Here is a 23,259-nt window from a genome sequence, read left to right on the forward strand (position 1 = left end):
GCCTGGACAGAGTGCCAGTTCATCCCAAGCAACGAGGCCACATTCATTTTGAGACCAGATTAGGATTGCCAGTCTACCTCACTGTCATGTCTTTGGGGATGTGGGAGAAAAAGCCAAAGAATCCAAAGGAAGTATTGTTTGTAGTAGTAGTAGTAGTAGTAGAAATTTCTTTTTTATGAAACAATTTATTTCTGGATCATGGGGTTTGGAAATTTGGAATTAAGTCAGGAACCAACTTTGGATTTGTTGCCAAATCATCACAGAAGAATTATTATTACTATTATTAATATTATTATTATTAGTAGTAATAGTATTAGTAGTATTACAAAGCTATTACAAATAATAATAATAATAATGTTGGTGTTGTCATTAGCAAAAGATGTGTTCAGGGAATTTATTATTTGATTCATTGATTGAGCTGGTAGACATCTTGGTTTACACCAATTTTTGCAATCAGGATACATGCAATATATAAGCATTTCATTGCATATTGTACTATACTCTATGTTACAAATAAAATTTGTTATAATATAAGGTGCAGATTTGCTGTTCATTATATGTACTGGGTGTAGAATATTTAAAAGCAGAATGGTATATAATTTTCCCATTCTCAGTATATTCTGGTATATTCCTGGTTTGGTTTGTTCTCCTGTCATTTCCTTATAAATATGACATGCCTCGTTTGACTAAATATCAAGCACTGCAACCATATGCAATAACAAGCTTGTGCTTAGCTGTCATTTAATTAAAAGGACCTGCTACTCTGGCTGTCTTTCCCAAAGTGCACTTCTGGGTGGCTACACTATTAATAAAAATCTCTTGGGACTCCACTGTTATATACATTAATGATTTGCTTTATTTTAAATATTATAGACTATAATTAAATTTACTTGCACCTGTTTATTTATTTTTTATTTCTACTTGTTCTACTACAATTTGAAAAAGTCAGATCACAGAAATAAAACACCAGGGGCCTTATGCGTAATGCTGTGCGTAGAATTCACACTATAACATGGCGTATGGACAAAAGCAGAAATGTGCGTACACACAAAAAAATCCAGATGCATAAGTCTGTGCATTTGTCAACTTCCACGTTCTTCCGCTACATAAATCCTGGTCAGAGTGAAAAGTAACGCACGTGCACATGCCTGCTGCCACTCCCCAACTCCTCCCAGAATTATGCCTCTTTGAATATGCAAATCAATATAAATAGTCCTTAAGCTCAGCGTTCTGTGAAAAGGCAATGGCAAAAGCACAGGGGAAAATAGAAGAATTTCAACGAATACCAAGTGGAGGCAAGAAAAAATGTACTATTTGTTGATTTAAAAATTGATATAAACAACAAAAGGAAGTTGATCGAGTGACATAGAGTGTCGGAGAAACTCGAAAGCTCAAGTTCGCAAAGTCGCACAGTGCCTGAAATAAAAAAGAAGTTGTCAGATATCAAAGTCACCATGAAAGGCGAGTCGTAGCCCACCGTCTGAGTGTCATATGAAAGCTTATTAGGGTACAGAGAAAAAAAAGTATGGGACAAAAAGGGAAAAAAGCTCGAAATGTCAACTTTAACCTTGAAATTTCCACTTTAATCACGTAGTTTATTTTGTCATTAAAGTAGAACATCATAAACTTCACCTTAAAATCATTTAATTTACTAGTTTCTCAAATCCCATCGTAACTAAAGTAGCACGTTAAATGCTTTGTTTTGTATGTGTTCTTCTATGTGCTCTACGTGTGTGAATCACTACGTGCTTCATAAATGGGCTTTCTCTTTCTCCGACAGGACACAGAATCCATTACATTCGTGATATTACAGTTCTCAGAATAATTTAAATACTGAGATGTATACTTGATATCATTTCAGTATTCATATCATATCAATTAAAGCATGTATTAAACATGGGAACACGGTGGCACAGTGAAAGTGACGAACTGGTGCCCCATCCAGAGATTGTTCCTGCCTCATGCAAGATACTTCCTGCGCTGTGCATGACCTTTGGTGAAATAATTTATTGCAGCAGTACCGTCTCTTTCAAACGTACTTACCCCCAATTCCTGTCCTTACTTTTTTTCTACAAGTACCCAGTCGCCACACAATCAGCTCTGTAATAGATGTCAAGCCGTCTGTAAGCTTAGAACGCCGATTCTTCAAAAGTTTTAATGAACATTGAAATATCTTCGTAGTACATGTTTAATTATTCTATCCATCTATCCTTCCAGTGTCGTGCCAGTCCCAGCAAGAATACAGTGCGAAGCAGGAACAATCCCTGAACGAGGCGCCAGCTCCTTGCTAGCGCTGCAACACCGTGTCCTCACATGTTTAATTATTAACAATATAGATTATTTAAATGATGTTAACATTTTATCTGTATAATGTAATAAACATATTTTGCTGCATTTCATCTTAAAAGTGATATTGTCATCATATGTAAATACGCACTTTATAAAGTAGTGTAGGTTGTGCAATATTATATCTGTATTGCAAGTTTACATTGAGGTAATTGTACTTATAAGTACAAACAGTTCTACAAGGAGCACTTGATGGACTAATTGATTGCATTTATATTTCTTGGGATGAAACTGTTTCTGAGTCACAAGGTCAGTACAGGAAAGGCTCTGAAGCGTTTGTCGCATGAGAGCAGTCCAAATAGACAGCATGGCTGAGATAGCGTGAGCTAGATGCTGTATACTGATAATTCTCTTTCCAATCAGCTGCTGTAGAGCTGTGATTCCATACTAAGATACAAAGATATAAATACTCCGAGTGGTGCAGTGAGAGTAATATGGAAAATGATGATCTGCTGTGGCAACCCCTAATGAGAGCAGCTGAAAGAAGAAGAAGAAGGTGCAGTGAGAGTAACAATGCTAAAGCAGCTATGGTATTTGGAATACTTTGGCTATTCCCTGGACCATTATATTGTTACCTGTTAATTACAATCAGATGCCTTAAACTATTAAACAATACACGGTTAATTTCAGTGTATTTGATAAAGCCGTGTCAGGGATGTGGATCTAAAAATGAAAGGGAAACACTGGAACAAAAGCACTGCTTTGACGCTGGGTGCCACCAGTTTGCAAAACCGAGCAGAGAACTTGCGTACGCCAAGCATTTAGCTGGCGTAAAAATATGCGTGGTTTTATGCCAAGGTTAGGTTTTATACATCGTGACGTGAGCGTGGAAATGTTTGTATGCAACAGTATGATGTAATTGATGAGGTACATCGTTACTAACAATATGACTGCAAATGTCTTAAAACACACAAAACAGCAGCATCTTTGTTATAAGCTGTGCATTAACAATGTTAAAAAAAATGACAATATAAACAACAATATTATCAAAGCAATGTAAAACAAAAGAAATAAGAACAGAACAACAACCTTTGGGGGCGGCACGGTGGCGCAGTGGGTAGAGCTGCTGCCTCACAGTTGGGAGACCTGGGGACCTGGGTTCGCTTCCCGGGTCCTCCCTGCGTGGAGTTCGCATGTTCTCCCTGTGTTTGCGTGGGTTTCCTCCGGGCGCTCCGGTTTCCTCCCACAGTCCAAAGACATGCAGGTTAGGTGGATTGGCGATTCTAAATTGGCCCTAGTGTGTGCTTGGTGTTTGTGTGTGTCCTGCAGTGGATTGGTTCCTGCCTTGTGCCCTGTGTTGGCTGGGATTGGCTCCAGCAGACCCCCGTGACCCTGTGTTCAGATTCAGCAGGTTGGAAAATGGATGGATGGATGGACAACCTTTATATACAGTAAGCTGTACAATAACAATGCTAGAAATTGCTATAAAAACAACAATGCTATCAAAGCAATGTAAAACAAAAGAAATAAGAGGGATATTAAATTCTATAGAATGAAAAACCTCCAAATCATGAAACTTTAATATAATCTAGTGGTTACTCATTTTGGGAAGCAAGTGATGCATCATGTATTTGTCTCTTTTGCAGTGCCTATAAATAGTATTCACCCCTTGGAGGTTGTTGCACTTTGTTCTCACAACATTCAAAATTCAATTAATTTAGATTGTTTTGCTGGGGTCTGTTTTCACATTGATATTTAAGAGTCTTTGCCTGTTGATCAGCATTGAAAAATAAAATTAAATCCACTGTAATTCAATGTTGTATAGTGTACCAATAAAATGTCAAAGCTTCATAGTGGATCAATACTTTTTATAAGGACTGTAAACGCTGTGCAATACAAAGTAGGATCTGTAAGGCCAATAATGGCTGCTTTCAGTTATTTTCAAATAACTTACCTATACAGGAGCACCATTTTCTACCAGCAAGTCTTCTAAGTGTTTATTGTTGTTGTAGATTGAAATTTCCACTGTGGCACCACGTAACAATGTCCAGCAAAAGAAGAATAAAACTTCAACTCCAGTAGCCATACCTTCTTCAGTGAAAGAAGAAGTTCCTTCAGTAACGCTAGACTTCAAAGATCCAGGATTATTTGGACCACAGACATCACTGAGTAAGTACAGGAGAGGACTCTAGAAGGGGTCCTAATTTGTTCAGGACTGTTACACTTCACACTCTTTAAGCTTTGAAAGGGGCTGGGGTAATTATTATTAGGTCACTCTCACTCCTTTTACTTCAAATAAAATAGTTGTTTAGAGATACCAACAATTACTGGTAATTGCTTCATTTCTTAAAATGGATAATGTATTTCATACATTTTGTATTTTAATTGTCTTGCCATATTGGATAGTCAAAACATTCTATTAAATGAATATCTGTAGGCTTTCAAAATGTAAAGAAAAACAATGTCAGCGGAGCCCTACCTTCAAAAATATCCATTTTTATTATATATTGTGCCTTTTCACAGCTTGTATGATTTTCTGTTTTTAGTAATGAATCATTTTAGACCAGTAAGGGATACCACTAGTACAGACTAAGGCTTCTTAATGCCTCATGAGAACAGCTTAGCGGGAGGGTCACTGGGGCTCCAGTCCTGCCATCTCTGTAATCAGAGCCTGTTAGGCAGCAACTTTTGTTCTGGCCCCCAATTTCTTTAATTCTGAATAAGGCTGTTTTAGGTGATTAAGCGCCTCTTCACTTGCAGGCACATGAAAGGGAAGTAAATGTCAATCTTCCAGAAAAGCCTCATGTGTCCACAAGTGGGCTGCATTGATTCTGTTTATCTCTCTTTTTTTGTCTGTCTCTCTTTTCTTAAGACCTGCCAACCTGCCTGCTTTGCGTCTGCATTGGAAGCTCAGTGTACTGTGATGACTTAGACCTCGATAAAGTACCACCCCTGCCCAAGTCCACTGCCTATTTTTATGCCCGATTCAACAAGATTGAGAAAATCCATACTGCGGACTTCCAGAATCTGAGTATGTACCTGCTAATTAGTTGTGGTTGAGTATGGGGAGCATCTGTAACTATTTCATTTTTTTTTCATTTTGTAAATGCTGTATTAGTGAGTGCATCAAATAAACCAGAAGCTAGGAGTACCCAGTAATATTCAAAATCATGGTTTAATAAATCAAATTGCAGGAAGAAATGAACAATTTTTTATGAACACCAAGCAATGTGAGATATTCAAAATGATTTTTAGAGGCCAGTAAGGATGACTGGAGAATTGAGGTAGCAAAGAGAGCTGGCAAATTGATAATCTTTTAAACGGCTAGGCTTAGGAAATTGAAAGAAGCAAACCAAAACTCATCATCAAATCTCAAACACAAAATTAAAGTTGGAAAAAAACAAGAAAAATGTAATGACTTTAAGTTAGATTCTTACACCTAACTATCACTAAAATTGTTAGCATTTTTTAGAATAAACAGTAGGTCTGGATAACACAATAACAAGCACCTCCATTTTGAATAGAGTGATGTGATAATACCATATGCTCAGTGCCAGTGCTAGGTTGTTTTATGCCCTAGGCCAAACGGATTATTGGTGTGCCAACCGATTATTCATTAGCTAACCGGTGCAGCTGAGTCCCCCCAACCCCTTTTGATGGTGGCATCAGCCCTGCACATGCCACAATCATCATGTAGCTAGCAGTGGATATTGTCTCTATAAAAAACATGGCCATAACCTTCAGACAATACCATAGACTACAGTGATGCTGGGAAAAAAAACATCCAAGTTGACACTTCAGTAATTACCATCATCACGATAAAAAAGGCTACAATGTTAAAAAAAATGCTTGAAAACTTCTCAAACAGAAACAACTACTCCCTTTGGATGCCAAAGCAAAGATTCATCATACTACTAGAGTAACTCAAAGTAAAAAAAGTAAAGTTAAACCCCAGAGGCTATGTAGCAGTTGCTCCAAATGTTTGGTGAGGCGGCTAACCCACTTACTCACCTTCAAAAACAGAGTAAGTCGACAATCATCAGTCTTCTCTTTCAGTTTAACCCTCTCCCTCATACCCATCCTATCCAAGCTCATTTTAAATTATATTTGATATGATCAATTTTCTGTAATGTTTGTGGGTTCACTTGAACATGTATGGACAAAGTTTATGCCTATCTGGGAGCTTTCAGGGTGAAGGATTCCAACAGTAACATTAGTTTCCAATTTGGGGATGAAATGAAAAGTTGAAAATTATTACTATTATGCGATGACACCATCATTAATTTGCTTCAAGCACTGCCATTCTGGAGCTTCAGTCTTGGGTGTTCCCATGTTGATTGCTTCCCAGAATTCTCCATTCTAACGTCAGCAGCACAGCCTTATTTAGGTCAGCACAGACATTTATTCTGTATCTGAGATTGATGGATATAAACCTTAAAACATGTTCATGAAAAATCCTCTCTCTGTGTTCCTGGTATTTACATTCTTTTTTTCTGTTATTTGCTCTTCAGTTGTTGGTTTATGATTTCAAATTAGTCATCCCAATTGGTTTGATTTCTGGTTTGGACCTCAGCTTGTTCCGACAATATTTACCTCCCAGTCCTATTGTTTAAATTAATTTAAAAAATCTAATTTCCTTAAGCTCTGTGAGCTACATCTTGTATTGAGATGTTGTGTTTTTTAGGGTTGTTTTCTGACTGACAATAATTTTCCAATAGCTATATATTTTTTATGTCTTTTTCCGACACCATCTTTGTTTTTCTGCTGTTGCTATTTTGAGCACCAGTTGCTGTGGCATTGTTTTCGAACAACCCTTGGAGAAGAGAAGTGTTGACGTATCGCTGCAGTGAAATAAAGGATTGGCACCATGCACTTCTAGGTCAACTTTGCTGTGTGATTGTTGTTCTTATTTATTGTTAGTGCTTTAGTCCCTTTTTCTAGCTTCGACTTTGTTGCTGTTTAGGATCAATATAGATAGGACAAATTCTTGGTTACGACCTACAGGCTTATAGTTTTTGATATCTCCTCTCCCGGTCATCTCCATTATTCTTTGTCAGACATATCAATGTAACCAAGATGCATACCCAACCATGACTATAATACATGTTGCTGGTTTCTTTTTGAATTTATGTAGAAGAGGATGAATACACTAAACTGAATAATTGACCTTTGAAAATTAGATTGATTGGTCAGCATATTGGTAAAGACACAAAGAACCATAAGTTAAAATCAGAAACACACCAACAACAAAAAACCAAGGTCAAAACAATGTTATGATGTGGCTATGATGTGATTTTATTTCTTGCCCTATTGCATGTATTTCTTGTTTCTTTCACCCATTCAGTGTTTTTTGTTTGGTCATCCCCAGCAGCAATTTCTTAAACAAGACTATGGAAATTCCAGACCCATAGTGCTTCAGTTCTTTAGGTTTTGCTTACATGGTTAACAAAATATTCTACTTGCCTTTTACAACATGAATTTTTGGTTCTCATATTGGGCTTGACAAATGTATTTTTGTCTCTCATTTCTCACAATCCTTTCGAAACCACTGTTAGCATTTTTACTACCTCTATGAGTAAAATAATCATACAGATGTCCTCATACAAGCAACTTTTCATTTCAAACTCCTAATGTTTGTCTTTATAGTGAACCCAAAAATCTGAGTATTAAAGTTTTGTGCCCTGCCATCTTGTATTGATATGATTTGCTGACACAGAGTGTCATGTGAGCAGGCATAGTGGCTGTAAGCAATATGGTCATGGTCATGCAAGGCCTTGCAACTGAAAAAAAGAAAAACACACAAAATTAATAATGATGAAAATGAGAAACATCTTCAACAAATACTAACAGTTCAAAACGTAAACACACTCCATTCCAGGATTCCAAACTTCACACTTATTGCATTATGTAGTTTTTGCTATAAAATTTATAATTGAACAAAATAAAGCAAATATGGCATGTCATGACAGTCTTAATGAGTTGTAAACAAGCAACATTATCATTTTTGGATTTATCCTGTCAGGTTAAATCTGAGCTGCTGAACTAATTAATTAGGCGTGTGATAAAATGTTAAATGTGAAGGACATTGGTCACTTAGGCTTGTAAGAAATGTATGGGTTCAGTTCAATTGGAGTGGACATCAGTTCAGCTATACACTTAACACTGGGATGTCCAGTTTAGGCTTTTTATGCAGGCATTTTGTTTCTCCATTTTCTCACTGTTGGGTTTTTGTTTCAGACAGGTTGAAGACAATTGATCTGACAGGAAATCAGATTTCAGAAATTGAGGTGGAAGCCTTGCACTCTCTTTCTGATCTTCAGGAGCTCCGGCTGTCAGAAAACAAACTTTGGGCCCTGCCAGAAATCCCAGTTAACATCAGGTACATTGACGCCCGGCAAAACCAGCTGGTCAGCACTGGTATACGGCCTGAAGCCTTCAAGGTAAGCAGGGGCAAGGACCCCATCTGGTAGCCTTTCTTTCTTCTATTATATGTCAGAAAGAGATCACTTGTTTGTTTCAAGATGGCAGGGCTTGTCAAGAAAATTGCATTGACAGGAGTGACATTAGAAACATCATAAAAGAGTGTTATGATATTGGAGTGTTTAGTCCTTCTGCCTCACTGCTCACAAAACCTTGATGCAAGTGTCACACCTCATATCTGCCTGTATGGAGTTTTCATGTTCAACATGGAAGCTCAAGTTTTCCTCCCATATCTTTGCATCTGATGGTTGCCCTTTTTGACCTTGAACAAAGTTACCAGGTTTGAAAATGGAGTGACACACCATATGATGATGTGAAAAAATATGTACACTGGAGTGATCCAAAACAAAAAGAGAGGTCACGTTTTTTATGTCATCTGAAATGAACACCAGACAACTGCTTCACACTTGTAGATCTGCAACATTAACACAGCCTGTGATGAAATTGGAAAATTCTTGAAATGGTTTGTGACCATTCGAAGAATAAACTGTTTCTGTTCCTCGTCCTTTGTCAGTACATCATTCTACATATTCATCTTTCAGCTGCATCATAAACTACCGTCATCCGTGCTGACAGTTCAAAAAAGTCATTGAAGATTGATTATCTGTCCACTGGTTTCTTGAGAAGTGACTTGCCTTGCCTTTTCCATAAGGACATCAAAGAAGGATGTTGTCCTTTCTGTTACCAGATCCAACAACTTCAGCTGTTCAGGTTCATTTGCTAGCCTAAGATGTCGAGGAATATTTGGTAATGGTGGCCGCTGCAGGCTTTGCTCCGTTTTGTTTCTATGGAGACTATGTCATCAAAAAGGACTAAGACTGTCAAAAGTGCAGACAAAAACCAGAGGTGCCTTGAAAATGCTGCATATGCATTACTGGCAATAGCCTGGTTTGGGTAAGGCTTAAGAAATGATAAAAATCTGATGTCGTTGAGAGGAGCTTGGATTGCAAATTATACTTCATTCCACTGTCTGACATAAACAAGACTGGCAAACAGTGTAAAATCTTTGCTAATCTTCATGTGCAGTCATCTTGAACCGAGCCTTAAAAAGGAATATTTTCAAGGCATAAATGTCTGGAGTAGCTGCATCACTTAAAGTCCACTTAGTAGTCTTGCTATGGATAAATGAGAGATTGGCTTTTCACGCGACCAATTCCCTGGGTCAGATCTTAAACTAAATTAAGCCATATTACTTCAATAACTCCTATATTAAAGTTTCACACTGTTACAACTGTTACTTGTAAAAACTTATCACTTGTGAAATATTCGGCACTTTATGTAGGCAATGATCATTATCAGGCGCTTCTAAAAATTTATGTGTAGACCGTGAATAAACTAGAAACAAAATGGAAACTCCTACTTATCACTAGAATGGTCTTGAAACACCTACTTATTACTAGAATATCCTGGGAACTCCACCTCAGTACTAGAATGTTCTCTGTTTCATTGTTAAATTTTTTATTTTTTACTAGTCACTTTGCATGTTGTGAACCTCACACAATAGTACATACATACTTACCATACAAATAAAATGTTCAGAATGGAGTGACCTCTAAATGTTTCACTATTAAGCTGAAATTTTACAGATACGCAGCCAACCCTAATGGACAAAAATAAGTCTTGTGGAGGAATGATTCTACAAACATAAACTCTTTACATTGGTTTGTGGACCACCCGAATGTATGCCCTCTTTCAGTTCTATTTTGTTTTTTACACTTATAAGATAGACTTGACAATAATATAACTATTACCAAGTCCTAAAATCAGATAACTCTTACATCAAGTGACAAACAGCATAAACTATTTTCATTTGGTGTTATTTATTTACAACTAAATAACTGTAGACTCTTGCAGACTGATCAGACCTTTTACTGCATGTAAGGTAAAATCAGCACAATCGACTTTTTCATGGTTGGCTACTGCCTTGCAGCTAATGCTGCTGGGATTGGTTCCTGTTCCTGTGACCCTGAAGTGGATTAGGCAGGGTTGAGATGTTCTGTTGTGTGTGCTCAACAGTCCCTCTTTTAGTTTACCAAGAACTGGAGCACAGGATTAACAAGTTATGAATTTTGGATTAATTTTAGCAAAGGTATTATCCATCCATCTTCATTTATTGATTTTGTCCGCTGAAAGGCTTTAGGGTGCGGGAACCCACCTAAGCAGCATTGGCATTAAGATCATCGTAGGATATTATAACTCATTGGAGCAATTTATAGTCACTGATTAACCTACTGAGTCCATGTTTGTCATATATACATTTAGAATGTGGAGGGAATGTTTAAATTTGCACTGTGACTAACCTGGGAATCCAGCTACGGTCAACTGAATTGTAACCACAGTAAGTGTATAGGGAATTTAGCGACAATATAGACATTTCACAATTTCTACAATTAAGCTTCAGAGGATCAATTTGGACTTACAGTGGATTCAGTAAGTCTTCAGACTCCATCATTTTGTGCACACGGTATCGTATTGTAGAATTCATTTTAAATGGATAAATTTGCCATTTTTGCCCATCAATCTACACTCAATAAAACATAACGACAAAGTAAAATCATGTTTTAAGACAGTTTTGCAAATTTATTTAAAATCAAAAACAGAAACTGAAAATTGCAATGTAACCATTTAAAATTAAATATATAACATAATAAAGGGTGCAGAATGTGAATGGGTCTGAATACTTTTTGAATCCGCTGTAGGATCACATTCCTTTCATGGCTCACAATGTATGACAACAAGCAACCCCCCATTATCACTTCTATATAGAAATGCAGTTATATGAATCTCAAGTAGCATTTATTTTCAACAAGATAATATAAAATCAAGATTTCAGTTTTTCTTCCTGTCTTTTTGAGGATCTCTGCCTTGTTCAGTCATGTTTTGGCTTAACAAACAAGAATAGTGAAAACGATTATGTTGAGGTTTTTGCTGTTATTGTGACAAATCCTGTTACTGCCAGAAGGAATCCTTCTCAATTGGGCCCTTGTGCAAGGCAGTTATCCTGAAAGTTGCCCCAGGGGTGCTATACAATGGCTGACCCTTCGCTATGACTCCCAAAGGTCATGTTTTAATATAGCATATCAAAATCAAATTTTACAATAAACACATTGTTTTTTTGAATGATAAAATGAGAACTTCCTTTTGCTGATAAGCACCTCATGATATCAGGATTAGGGTTCAATCGCAGAGCAGCACTGACCTGTGACAGAGTACCTTCTAAAACACATTCTTCCATAACCAGAAGTCAGATGATTGGTGGCACTGGAGAGTCCTTTAGCACTGGCCGCAATTTTGACATAACTCCAGTGAAAGAAGAGATATCATTGTCCTCCTGGAGTGATCCCATAGGTCCATTTAATGGGCATTTGCCTTTTTTGCTAAGCTGGATGTCCTGTCAACATGAGGTTTGATGGTTGAACCCTAGAGGGAGATGTATCAGTATTTAATACTTGATTAAGCCACCAGGCAGCTTAGATTGAAATTGTAACAGCAGAAATGTAAACATGTTGTCTTTTTGAGATCCATAGGATTATAAAGATAAAATTCTACCTTTTTGAAATTTAAAAGTGAAAAAGAGCACTTGCATTACATAGTATGCCATGAAAGCCTTATGCTTAACCTCAGGCCTTTGAAACTTGATTAAAAGCACTTACTAAAAAAACCCATATTTTTCACTCTGCCTTCAAGCCTCTGCTTGACAACTCAAAGACGATTCACTTGTCTCTGCATTCTACTCAAACAGTATTTTTTACACCATACAAATACATTCAGGAATTAAAATTTGTTTTGATTTGAAGATCCCGTTGCTTTGAGAAAAGCAAAATAAAAAAAAAGAAAAGAAAGAAAAGAGCAAGGACGAATTAAAGTCTGGCTGGAGTTGTGAGATGTGGATTTGGAGATCAAAGTCTAGGCAGCTCCACTGTAGGGCAGCCTGAGCTTTGATGGCCTTCTCATTCTGAATTTAATACGGAAAACTTGAAAGAAAAAAAATACATTGTCCGTAGCATCCATCATTTTGTTAAATGAGAGCAGGGTAGGGAAGCAGCCTCAGCTAAACCTGCTTTGATAAAGAAGAAAAAAATAAAGAATGCAACAAAAAACGCAATGTTGCTCTTTCTGATTTGCATGTAATGAATCATAATGCTACTGAAGGAGCCCTCTGGCCAGTATGGAGCTTTAACATATAATCAAAAAATATGCACAGAAAATTCTCAACAGCTCGACTGACAGATAGATTAGAAAGACACAATTTTATAGATAGAGTAGCTGCAATGGGTTGAAATCTAAGTGATCGATGTAGACCTAAATGTGGAGGTTTGCAGTGCACCATCTATTGAACTGTATTTTGTAATGAATGTAGTAATAAATGCATTGTGTTTGTCATTCCATTGGATGGCACTTCACAAACATTGCATGAATACAGTGCACTTTATTACAAATGTTTGTGATGTGCCATCTGTTGGAATGACAGAGGATAGATAGATAGATAGATAGATAGATAGATAGATAGATAGATAGATAGATAGATAGATAGATAGATAGATAGATAGATAGATAGATAGATAGATAGAAATAAAGCTTGATGTGAAATGTTTTGTTCTTCATGGGTGGCTTGGAAAACGAAATACCCATTCAATTCCCACCATTGCCACCCAGACTTCCTAAGCTGGCACTGTGACAAATCATGTTATGGCTACTGTACAATAGCTTTGTGTTCTTTGTGTAGAGCTTTGGAAACAAACCAAACATGCAATGAGCTACATAAAAACTGAAAGTCAGTATTAAATGTTGATAATTTCCTGTTTTAAGTTGGTTTTTATTGTTATTAGTGAATTAGATTTTTTAACTTATATGTTGCACTACAAGCACCATTGCCAGCAGATTTACGAAGTCACTTAAGAATGCAACACATAGCAGTACAAGCAGACTAGGTGCAATATCAGATAATTCCAGATAAGACAAATGACAGGGAAATGTTGATACATTAGGATGTGCCTACAAATATCCTGGCTTCACATCAGAATTTAATACAATAAGCTAAATGTACATTGGCGGAGATTGACAGTAATGTTTGCTAGGCAGTCCTACTGAGTCAGCATTCAAATGGTAGGTACAAAAGTGCCAGTTATAAATGAATAAGGATAATAGATCTAACTTGAAAAAGATAAACAGTGGGCTTTCAGGAGCAATTTAAAGGGTATGATTGATGGCGCTTCACCAACAAACCTAGATTGAGAATTACAAAGAGTGAGAGCCACAAAGATAAATGAGTATCAGTCGAGTTGTATATTAGGGCTTTGAGGGGCAGCCAGAACACCAGCCACAGAAGACCTGAGGTGCCTGGTGACAGACAGCACTGAATAGCAATGCCTCCCCTCTCCCAAAGACTGCAGTGTGCTTGTGTGTACGGACCTTTTCGCAAACTGTTGGCCCCAGTGGCGGCTGCTAGCTTTTGAAACAGGGGAAGCTCATATTAGGCCTTCATCATAAAATTCATTATGTTATTTGTAAGTAAATTCTGCCTTCCATTCCTTTTGCAGAAAATGGTCTGTGACCCTGTTGCACCAATTGGCCGTTTTTTCCAGGGACTTAACCAGTTTCCTCTCAATGGCCAGGAGAGCAAGGTTGCTCAAACGATCTTGGCCCATCGTGTTGCGGGTGTATGACTTGACCTGTTTTAAACAGGAGAAGCTCCTCTCTACACCTGCTGATGTAGTGCCAATTGTTGCCACTAACGACAACAGCTTGTATAGTTGAGGAATTGCACTATCCAACTCCATGTCTTTAAAAAACACCAAGAAATCACACAGCTTACGCCTGCTCCCCTGTAAGTCATGATCTGAATATAGTACTTGAAGTTCAGATCTCAGTCTCCCTGAGTCAAAGAAATGGCCATAACTTTTCAGCACACTTTCAAATGCCTCCTCTGGAAACACTTGTCTCATTTCATCAAATTTCCCTGGATTGACTAATTCTAAGAAGCTCATGCTTTCCAAATTTGAAAAACGCTGAGAAATCTGCTCCATGAGATTGTCTAGGATGACCATGTACAAATTTCTGTAGCGGTCCTGGGGATCCTGTAATTGTGACAGATGGCGCTTTCTAATAGGTTCATCTCGAGGGTCTGATGTGAGATTTGCTGCTTTTGCATAAACTGCTTGATAAGCCTCCTCTGACCTCTTCTCCTTGACAAAAGCAAGGAGAGACCCAATTCTTTTTTTGCAGTAAAGAACATCCATAGCCCTTTGCTGGACAATATCAAAGACAACATCTGTCTCAGAGAATATTTGTTCATATGTGTACAACATGAACACAAACTCAAAATCCTCCAGTTTCACATCTAATGTGTCATCATCCATGTTCTCATCCTGGGTAATCTTGTCAAAAGTCTGCAGGAGGCCATCATAATTGTTTGCCACAGTGCTCACTATCCGTGATGTGAAATTCCATTGAGTAGGAGCGTTTCTGGGCAATCTTGAAGACCCTGCAGACTCAAGAAAAGACATCCTTTTTGTGGACTTTGAAAAAAATGTGGTGAACCCAGAGAGAGATGCAAAAAATATTCTTGACTCAGGCAAGCATTTAGCACCCTGGGACAACACCAGGTTCAGTCTGTGTGCATAGCAATGCACAAACACTGCACTAGGGGCTATTACTTTAACTTTGGCTGTAGGCCATTGAGAGATGAAACAAAGACAGCAGCCCATCGTAGGTTTGTGCCACAAGTTTTTCTCTAAAACTGTAGCCCTGCATGTTCTCGTTTAAAACTTCAAACACAAACTGAGCATCTCGACCCCCTGACACATCCAAAAATCCAATGAAGCACTCTTGAATTTTACCTGCACTATCCACATATCTAACAATGACAGACAGTTGGGCATGGCAAGATATGTCAGTTGCTTCATCCACCTGCCATGCAAAAAAAGGAGCAGTCTGAATTTCACCTTTTATATGATCAGAAACAGTGGCTGCGAGAGCAGAGATCAAGTCATTCTGGATTGAGTGGGACATACCAGAAAACACAGCTGATGACTGAAATTGTGTGGCCAAGACAGAGTCATATTTAGCTAATGTTTCTGTAAATTCCCTGTAATTCCCCTTATTTGCTGATTCACTACTCTCATCATGCCCCCTGAATGCCAGCTCCTGACGGCCAAGCAAGGAAGTCACATCAATTAGACGGTTTAGGAAGGCCCTGGTTTTTTTTACTGTTTCATTATGTTTTGCCACCTGAATGCGAAGACCTTCATTGATTGCATATTCAACCCTGACCCTGCCCAGACAACTTAACCTTGCACATGAACTCACATGTTCTTTGCACTTTTCATGCCTTTTGTATGCCCTGTCAAAGTTACCCAGATCCCCAAAACCCACGTTTGACCAAACACATCCCATTCCCTGAGAAGGTTTCGTCAAGAGGCATGGCCAACAGTACATTTTCTTTGTCACAGCACTTCCAGTCAGTCAGTTCACCTTGTCATACCAGGAGAGCTGAAAAGACCTGTTATTTTTTCCTGATTTTTGCACCAGATCAATCTTGGGCGTTGGTCTGCCCTGCCGTTTAATTCTGAATCTCTCCTCGTAAAGAAGACTACTAAATGGTTTTGCCAAAAACAGGTCAACAATATTAGCACCGTCTGCGTCTGCCATTATGCACAGCTTGCTAGCTGGCTAGTTTCCCCTTCCACAAGCTACTTTAATTATATGAACGAACTAACTTTACAATGCTGAAACAAGGAGCAAAGTCAAGAACGCTATAATATGTTTTTTTTTTTATTATTTAAAGAATGATTTGTACAAACAAAAATGGTTTATATCACCAGCAAACAATACACAGTGCAGCAGTTTGTCGTACGACTTCACCTGCAAATCTGCATGGGACTGAACTCGAATCTCTGTAGTGCTGATGTATACATAAGACATGCTGTCAATCAAAAAAGGGGTTCCGCCCTTTAAACAGCTCCTCCAATCATCATGCAGCAGCCCACCGTCCTGGCCCGCCCACTGCTCCATTCATTCCCAGAGAAGCTAAGCTTCCCTGGAAGTAAAGATTTTGGTGCATTTATCCAATTACCGTCCAGCTTTTCTGCAGTGAAAAAAGCTCCTCTGTGCTTGCCCATAGAGCTCCAGTGAAGCTGGGCTTCAGGAGGGTTTAACGCACTGTGCTGCACGGAAAATGTATGACAAGAAAATCGCGTCAAACAATCTACAATAAATACCTGATTCTGAACGAGCTAGTCATGAAGTTGAACGTGTTCTAGCGCACTTTTATTAAAACCAATATAAATACAACAGTGCATATATGAGCATTTATTTTCTGACATAGTAGAGGAAGCGGAGCTTCCCTTGTAGTCTTAGAGCAGTCGCCACTGGTTGGCCCATTTAGAGTATTGTCCTGCTTCGTATGTGTCCTTGTCCAGAACAACTCCCACTATGATGCAATGATAACTAGACCAAAGATGGGAGGACTGTTAATTGCTTCTTCAGCCAAATATAACATGAATAAAACAATTACAGTATATTAAAAACCCCTACAGTATGTTGATTCACAAAGTTTTACATTTGCACTAACAAACAACAGATAATATGAAATTATCTGTACTCTGTTTTGACCATTGCCTTAAGATGACCTTTCTCTGCTGTGTAATGAAAATAACCATGCTGTTATTCAGTGATGATCATGTCTCAGTGTCACTAAAGAGTTCTATATCAGGGTCCTTCATCCATCCCTCAGTCATCAGCCATACCACACGCATTTTAGAACAGGCAACCCACCTGGAGCTAAGCATGTTTGGGCCCAGCCAGTATATGGATGGGAGACCATCTATGAGAAGCTTGTGTTGCTACTGGAAGAGGTGTTGGTAACGCCAGCAAGAGGCGTATACCCTGTGGTCTGTATGTGGAACTCAATGTCCCAGCAGAGTGACATGGACCTTGTGCTGCAAAAATGGTGCCGTCCTTTGGATGAGATGTAAAACTGAGGTCCTGACTCTCTGTGGGCATAAAAGATACCTGGAGATCTTTCCTAAAGCTTAGGGCGTTTCCCAATGTCTTTGCTAAAATGCCCATCGTAGCCTGGTCATTCTGGCCTCCTAATCCCCCCTGTCTCTAATTGGTTAACTATACTCACCACCTAACAGCTAATGTGTGGTGAGCGTATGGGCGCAAACTGGCTTCCATCACATCATCCAGGTGGATGCTGCACATTAGTGGTGGTTGAAGTGGCTCCCCTACTGTCTATGTAAAGCACTTTGAGTAGCTAGAAAAATGCTAAATATATGTGTAATTTTTTATTAGCAGTAGAAATAGGTATCCCCAATCAACATGGCAAGTACTAAAAACTTCTTTAGTGGTTTTTTGTCATGGTTTGTAGATCTGAGTGCTTTGGCTCACCATATGCAAAGGAGTCTGCCTAAAAATAGAGAGAAATGAATTGATTCCCATAAGACAGACTCAGAGGGCCCAGTTGAGTTTGGTGTTATAATCAGATGAGGAACACAAAGCAAAGAAGAGTTCAGATTGTCCACAAGATGAAGAAGACATTATATTTATATAGCGCTTGATGGTGAAGGGGTGACATGACAGTAAACCAGTTAGAGACAGGAGATGATTAGGGGGCTAGAATGGACGAGACTGTGATGGACAATTTATTCAGGACATCGAGGTACACACTACTCTTTTCAAAAGATCCTCTCTTACGACCGCAGAGCGTTAGGACCTCAGTTTTACATCTCATTTGAAGGACAGCACTGTTTCTTTAAGTACAGTCACTACCCGAGGTATTGGGATTTGCACAGAGACTACAGGTTAAGATCCCCCCGACAGACTCACCAACACCTCTTTCAGCAGCAACCCAAGCTTTCCTGGTTGGTCTCCCATCCAAGCCCTGGCCAGGCCAAAACATGATTAGCTTCAGTGTTTATCTCAGGCTATCAGAGCAAGGTCCTCTAGTTTTAATAGAGGACTGTGGTCTCCTCATAGACTGAGATTTGTTGAGTATGCAGACACAGATGAACAAGCTCTATTTTCTTTCAGCCTCTTGTCTTTTTACTATGGAGCCATGTGGTTGCCTCTCACTTGACTTCTCTATACAAGGCTGGCTTCTTTGAATATTCGATCATTCTTCTTAGATGTGTCTTGTTTTGGGACACTTCCATTTCCATCCTGAAATGACAGAACCACAGACTCAAATGCATAGTAAATTCCCAAAGGTTCTACACCGCACACAAACTGTGCCATCCACATCAATCCATTTTTTTTACATGCCATTTGAGAGTTACTAATTAAGTCTACCAGCAAGACCATGGACTAGGAGTGAAAATCAAGATAAGCATGAAAATTCAACAAAAATGTGCTCAATTGAGGAACTAGAGTGGAATCTGAAAACCAAGAGACGGCTGCAAAAATCATTTAACATGTTCTCAGTGACATTGTGATCACTGCCACTTTGTCAAGATAGTCACTATGACATTGCTTACTGTTAGGCATCATGGGTGTGATGTCATGACGGCCATTTTGTTTAAGATCAAGTTGTGTGTTAGAAGATGTGTGAGCTTTGCTTAAAGAAAAAAAATTATGAAAAAATAAATTGTTCAGCAAAATGATTTAGGGAATAGGGTTTGCTTAGTGACTTTGAGTTTAGCTTGCTCATTTTTAGTGCTTGACCCTTGCGACATTTCGTTTATCTCTTGTGGATTGTCCGTAAAATGTCTGCCACTCTGATTTTCCATTACATATCGATCTGTTTCTGAAAACATTCAAAAGGCTGAGACAAGACCAATTAGCAGTTTTGAAGAGCAAGAAAAACATTTAAAAATTGTCTGAATAAAAGCCATGCAGGATCTAAAAGCAATGCAAGTGAGATTCTCAACAAAGCGTTAGTATTCCTCCCAACCATCGATTTTCTGCACATCTGAGTCACAAGTCACAGGTTTTATGGCAGCAAGTGGATGAAAGATGAGTATCCTTCTTTCCTAAAAGGAATAACGATCTTTATTCATTTTATCCTTTTTAAATGAAATATAATTATCACACATCATAATTTGTGAGTCAGATAGAGTATGACTGTGAAGGTCAAGTAAATCTGAACAGAATCTGAACTGGAGATACACCTCTTTTAAATTGCCTTTAATAAATTATGCCCTTTTTCTTAAGGTTTAACCTATAATTTGATTTTTATATGTGAATATCTTATTTGTCTATAAAATGCCATTACTTTGAAACATTTAAAAAAAAAACTAAATCTTGAATTTTAACCAGAGCTGTCCCATGATTATGAATGATTATTTCAAGACACTGATGGAAGGTCATGAATTTATTTAGTTGTTCTAAAGCGGAGACCTATAACCCTTTTCTCATTTTTTGGAATCCAAATTCATTTTGTAAGGAGCAGGACATAGTTTTAATGTGGTGGGTGGGAAAAAATATAAGAGAATTTCTAAATAAATCTGAATTATTGTTTCTAAGATATGGTGAGACACACTCATATCACACCAAGCAGTTCAGTAGATGAACTGAGCAGTCTTCTCTCTTAAAAGGCTCATAAAATGATGCCTTAAAGCCCAATAAAATAACAAACGGAAAATCACATACAGTGTATGGAAGTTATTCTCCATTATCATTAATAAGAAAAGAAACCAGCTGCTGCTTGGATTAGTTCTTCTAAAGCTGTAGTGCACAACAGCCTGAAGTTCAAGCACCTCAGATATCATGCACTGACAATCACAACAAACATAAATGTGACAAAAGGCTGGATTTTTAATAAGAATATACTATTTACTGAATTTATGTCGCACTTGATTGAAACTTAGTGGCATGCATTCCTACGGGAGCCTTGCGATACATTAGGCAGGAGAATAAAGAGACATTTACAACTTCTATTTCAAAGTCATTTACAGATCAGAAGGCAACAACAACAATTTATTTCTTGTATAGCCCAAAATCAAGCAAGGAATGCCTCCGTGGGCGTTAACAGGCCCTGTTTTTGGCAGCTCCCCAGCCTTGACTCTCTAAGAAGACAAGAAAAAACTCCCAAAAAAAATTTTCAGGTAAAAAAGATGGAAGAAATATTGGGCAGAGACTCCCTTCTAGGTAGGTTGGGTGTGCAGTGGGTGTCAAAAAATGGGGTAAATACCACATACAAAACAGAATACAGAGATAGATGACAAACCTCAGAAATCCAACAAAACGGTGCAAACTGCTTTGTTCTTGTACAGCACTCCACAATGAGTGCAGACGCAGAGCACCGCAACAACTCTTAAGACATCATGCAAGAATAAACAAATACAGAACTATCCCATATAAGATGACAGATTTGTTCAAATCCATCATAAACAAAGTAGAAACATAGATGAAAACAACAGTATCTGTCCATCAGTTAATTGTAGAACCATGGCCAGATTGTAGGAAAGCAGTCTGAGACAAGCCAGACACAGTCAGAAGAGCACAGTGCAGGCGTTTCTGTACTTCTACACTCACAACGCTGTCCAGTTAAGTGACTTACTCAGGGATAGATGGTGAGTCAGGAGTGGAAGAGAGGGAAGGGAAAGATTCTAACACCGTAGCTATTGGGGTCCATAATGGACCTAAATTTAAAGATTGTAATTGATTGACACTGTTTTATCCTAAACTACCCAATGTTCATTTTTTAATACGCAGATCCTCTCCATTATTGTCTCTTTGATACTTTCCCCAAGTGTAAGCACAAGTAAAGATGAATGTTTCTAATATAAAAATGCAGTGACTTTCTCAGTCAATACAATTCTCAAACCTAACTCCAGTCTACAGGAGGTCAGAACCTGTCTTAGTATCTCAAAGTGTTAAGGCAAGGAGCCAGACCTGGACAGTTTGTGTCTCTCGCTTCCACATGCATAGGATCAGTTAACTTTAAACCTAACAGGAATGCTTTTGGGATGTACTGTTGGAGAAGAACAAGAGAAACATCAGCACTGGAGATGTGAGGCATTAGCACCAACCAGTGTGCCATCTCAAATCTTAATGTAAATTCAAGATACAACAACAAATACAAAGATGAACTTATTCGCATAAGGAGCAGCACGATGGTGTAGTGGTAGCACTGTTGTCTTGCAGTAAGGAGACCAGGGTTCACATCCTGGGTCCTCCCTTCATGGAGTTTGCATTTTCTCACCAGGTCTTTGTGGGTTTACTCTCATTGCATTAATTTCCTACAACAGTCTGAAGACAAGCAGATTAGGTGGATTGGTTAGTGTATGGTTGCCATGTGTTTGTGTGCATTTGCCCTGTAATGGACTGGTGCCCTGTCCAGGACTAAGTGTGTTAGAAAATGACTGACTGGCTGACCCCTTTCCTGCCACATTCTTAACCACTGACCAATTTCCGCCGTTCTTTTCCCTTCATTTTAATTGCCTTGTTTTAATACTCAGTCCTCTGAATTGATTCTTTTTCCTAAGAAAGCGGCCAAACAAAAATGAGAAGTGAAGTAAGCTAAAAGATGACCATTCTATTTCACTCCAACCAGGTTCTTAATTAGATGTCAATTCTTGTTGTTAAATGAACCCGTTAACATTATACAAAGTTATTGTCTGTTTTACCTGCATTTTTTTATCACTCTTTAATTTAATATTGTTTCTTTATCAGTATGCTGCTGCTGGAGTATGTGAATTTCCCCTTGGGATTAATAAAGTATCTATCTATCTATCTATCTATCTATCTATCTATCTATCTATCTATCTATCTATCTATCTATCTATCTATCTATCTATCTATCTATCTATCTATCTATCTATCTATCTATCTATCTATCTATGACTTTGCTGAACTAACTGTATTATTATTTGGCTGACACTTTCATCCAAAGTAACACACAACATGAGATACAACTGGTTACGTTTCTTGTGTTTTTCCATTTGGAGCACAGGCAGGTGAAGTGACTTGGTGATGGCCACACATGTGTCAGCATCGGGCTTTGAACCAATCACCAGGTTTGAGGTCCAAAGCCTTAACCACTATACCACACTACCTGGATTAATAAAGGAATTGATTATTGCTCATGATTAGTGTAAAGAGGGCTTAAACAGTTATAAACCACCAGTAGTTAGTTATTTAGAAAACAACAACAAACATGAAGAAATAAAATTATAAGGCTGTGGCATAATGAATTTAAAAAAATGTGCCAATCAAGCATTCAAATAAATATACCCTTTGAAGGTGAGAAATGCTACCACCTGCTGGTCATAGTCTGTACTCTCTGCTAATTACTTAAATCATAATTAATGAACCTACAGTACCACAACTATCCTCAAACACTTTTTCTTCTTTTCTAGGACCTGTCCCATCTACAGTTTCTGTACCTTTCCAATAACAAGCTTGACTTTATTCCCATTCCTCTTCCAGAAGCTTTGAGAGTTTTGCACTTGCAGGTAAGTCTAGTGTCTGGTTTTATGATTGTCATGTCTTTCTTATCAGCTATATGTGTATATTAGCAGGCAGTGTAGCCTAGTGGTGGTGATGTTG

At 38.2% G+C, this 23,259-nt stretch overlaps 1 protein-coding gene across 2 annotated transcripts in view; it reads left to right on the top strand.

Moving 5' to 3' along the window:
• Nucleotides 1–23,259, top strand: part of optc (opticin) — a 134,344-nt gene that overhangs the window by 109,781 nt on the left and 1,304 nt on the right. For both annotated transcript variants that reach the window (XM_051924563.1, XM_028796712.2), the window contains exons 4-7: nt 4,299–4,455; nt 5,159–5,317; nt 8,524–8,726; nt 23,070–23,165. In XM_051924563.1, the coding sequence (XP_051780523.1) occupies nt 4,299–4,455; nt 5,159–5,317; nt 8,524–8,726; nt 23,070–23,165 (615 nt within the window). The remainder of the gene's footprint in view (nt 1–4,298; nt 4,456–5,158; nt 5,318–8,523; nt 8,727–23,069; nt 23,166–23,259) is intronic.

Source organism: Erpetoichthys calabaricus, chromosome 3 (assembly GCF_900747795.2).
Source record: "Erpetoichthys calabaricus chromosome 3, fErpCal1.3, whole genome shotgun sequence".
NCBI lineage: Eukaryota > Metazoa > Chordata > Cladistia > Polypteriformes > Polypteridae > Erpetoichthys > Erpetoichthys calabaricus.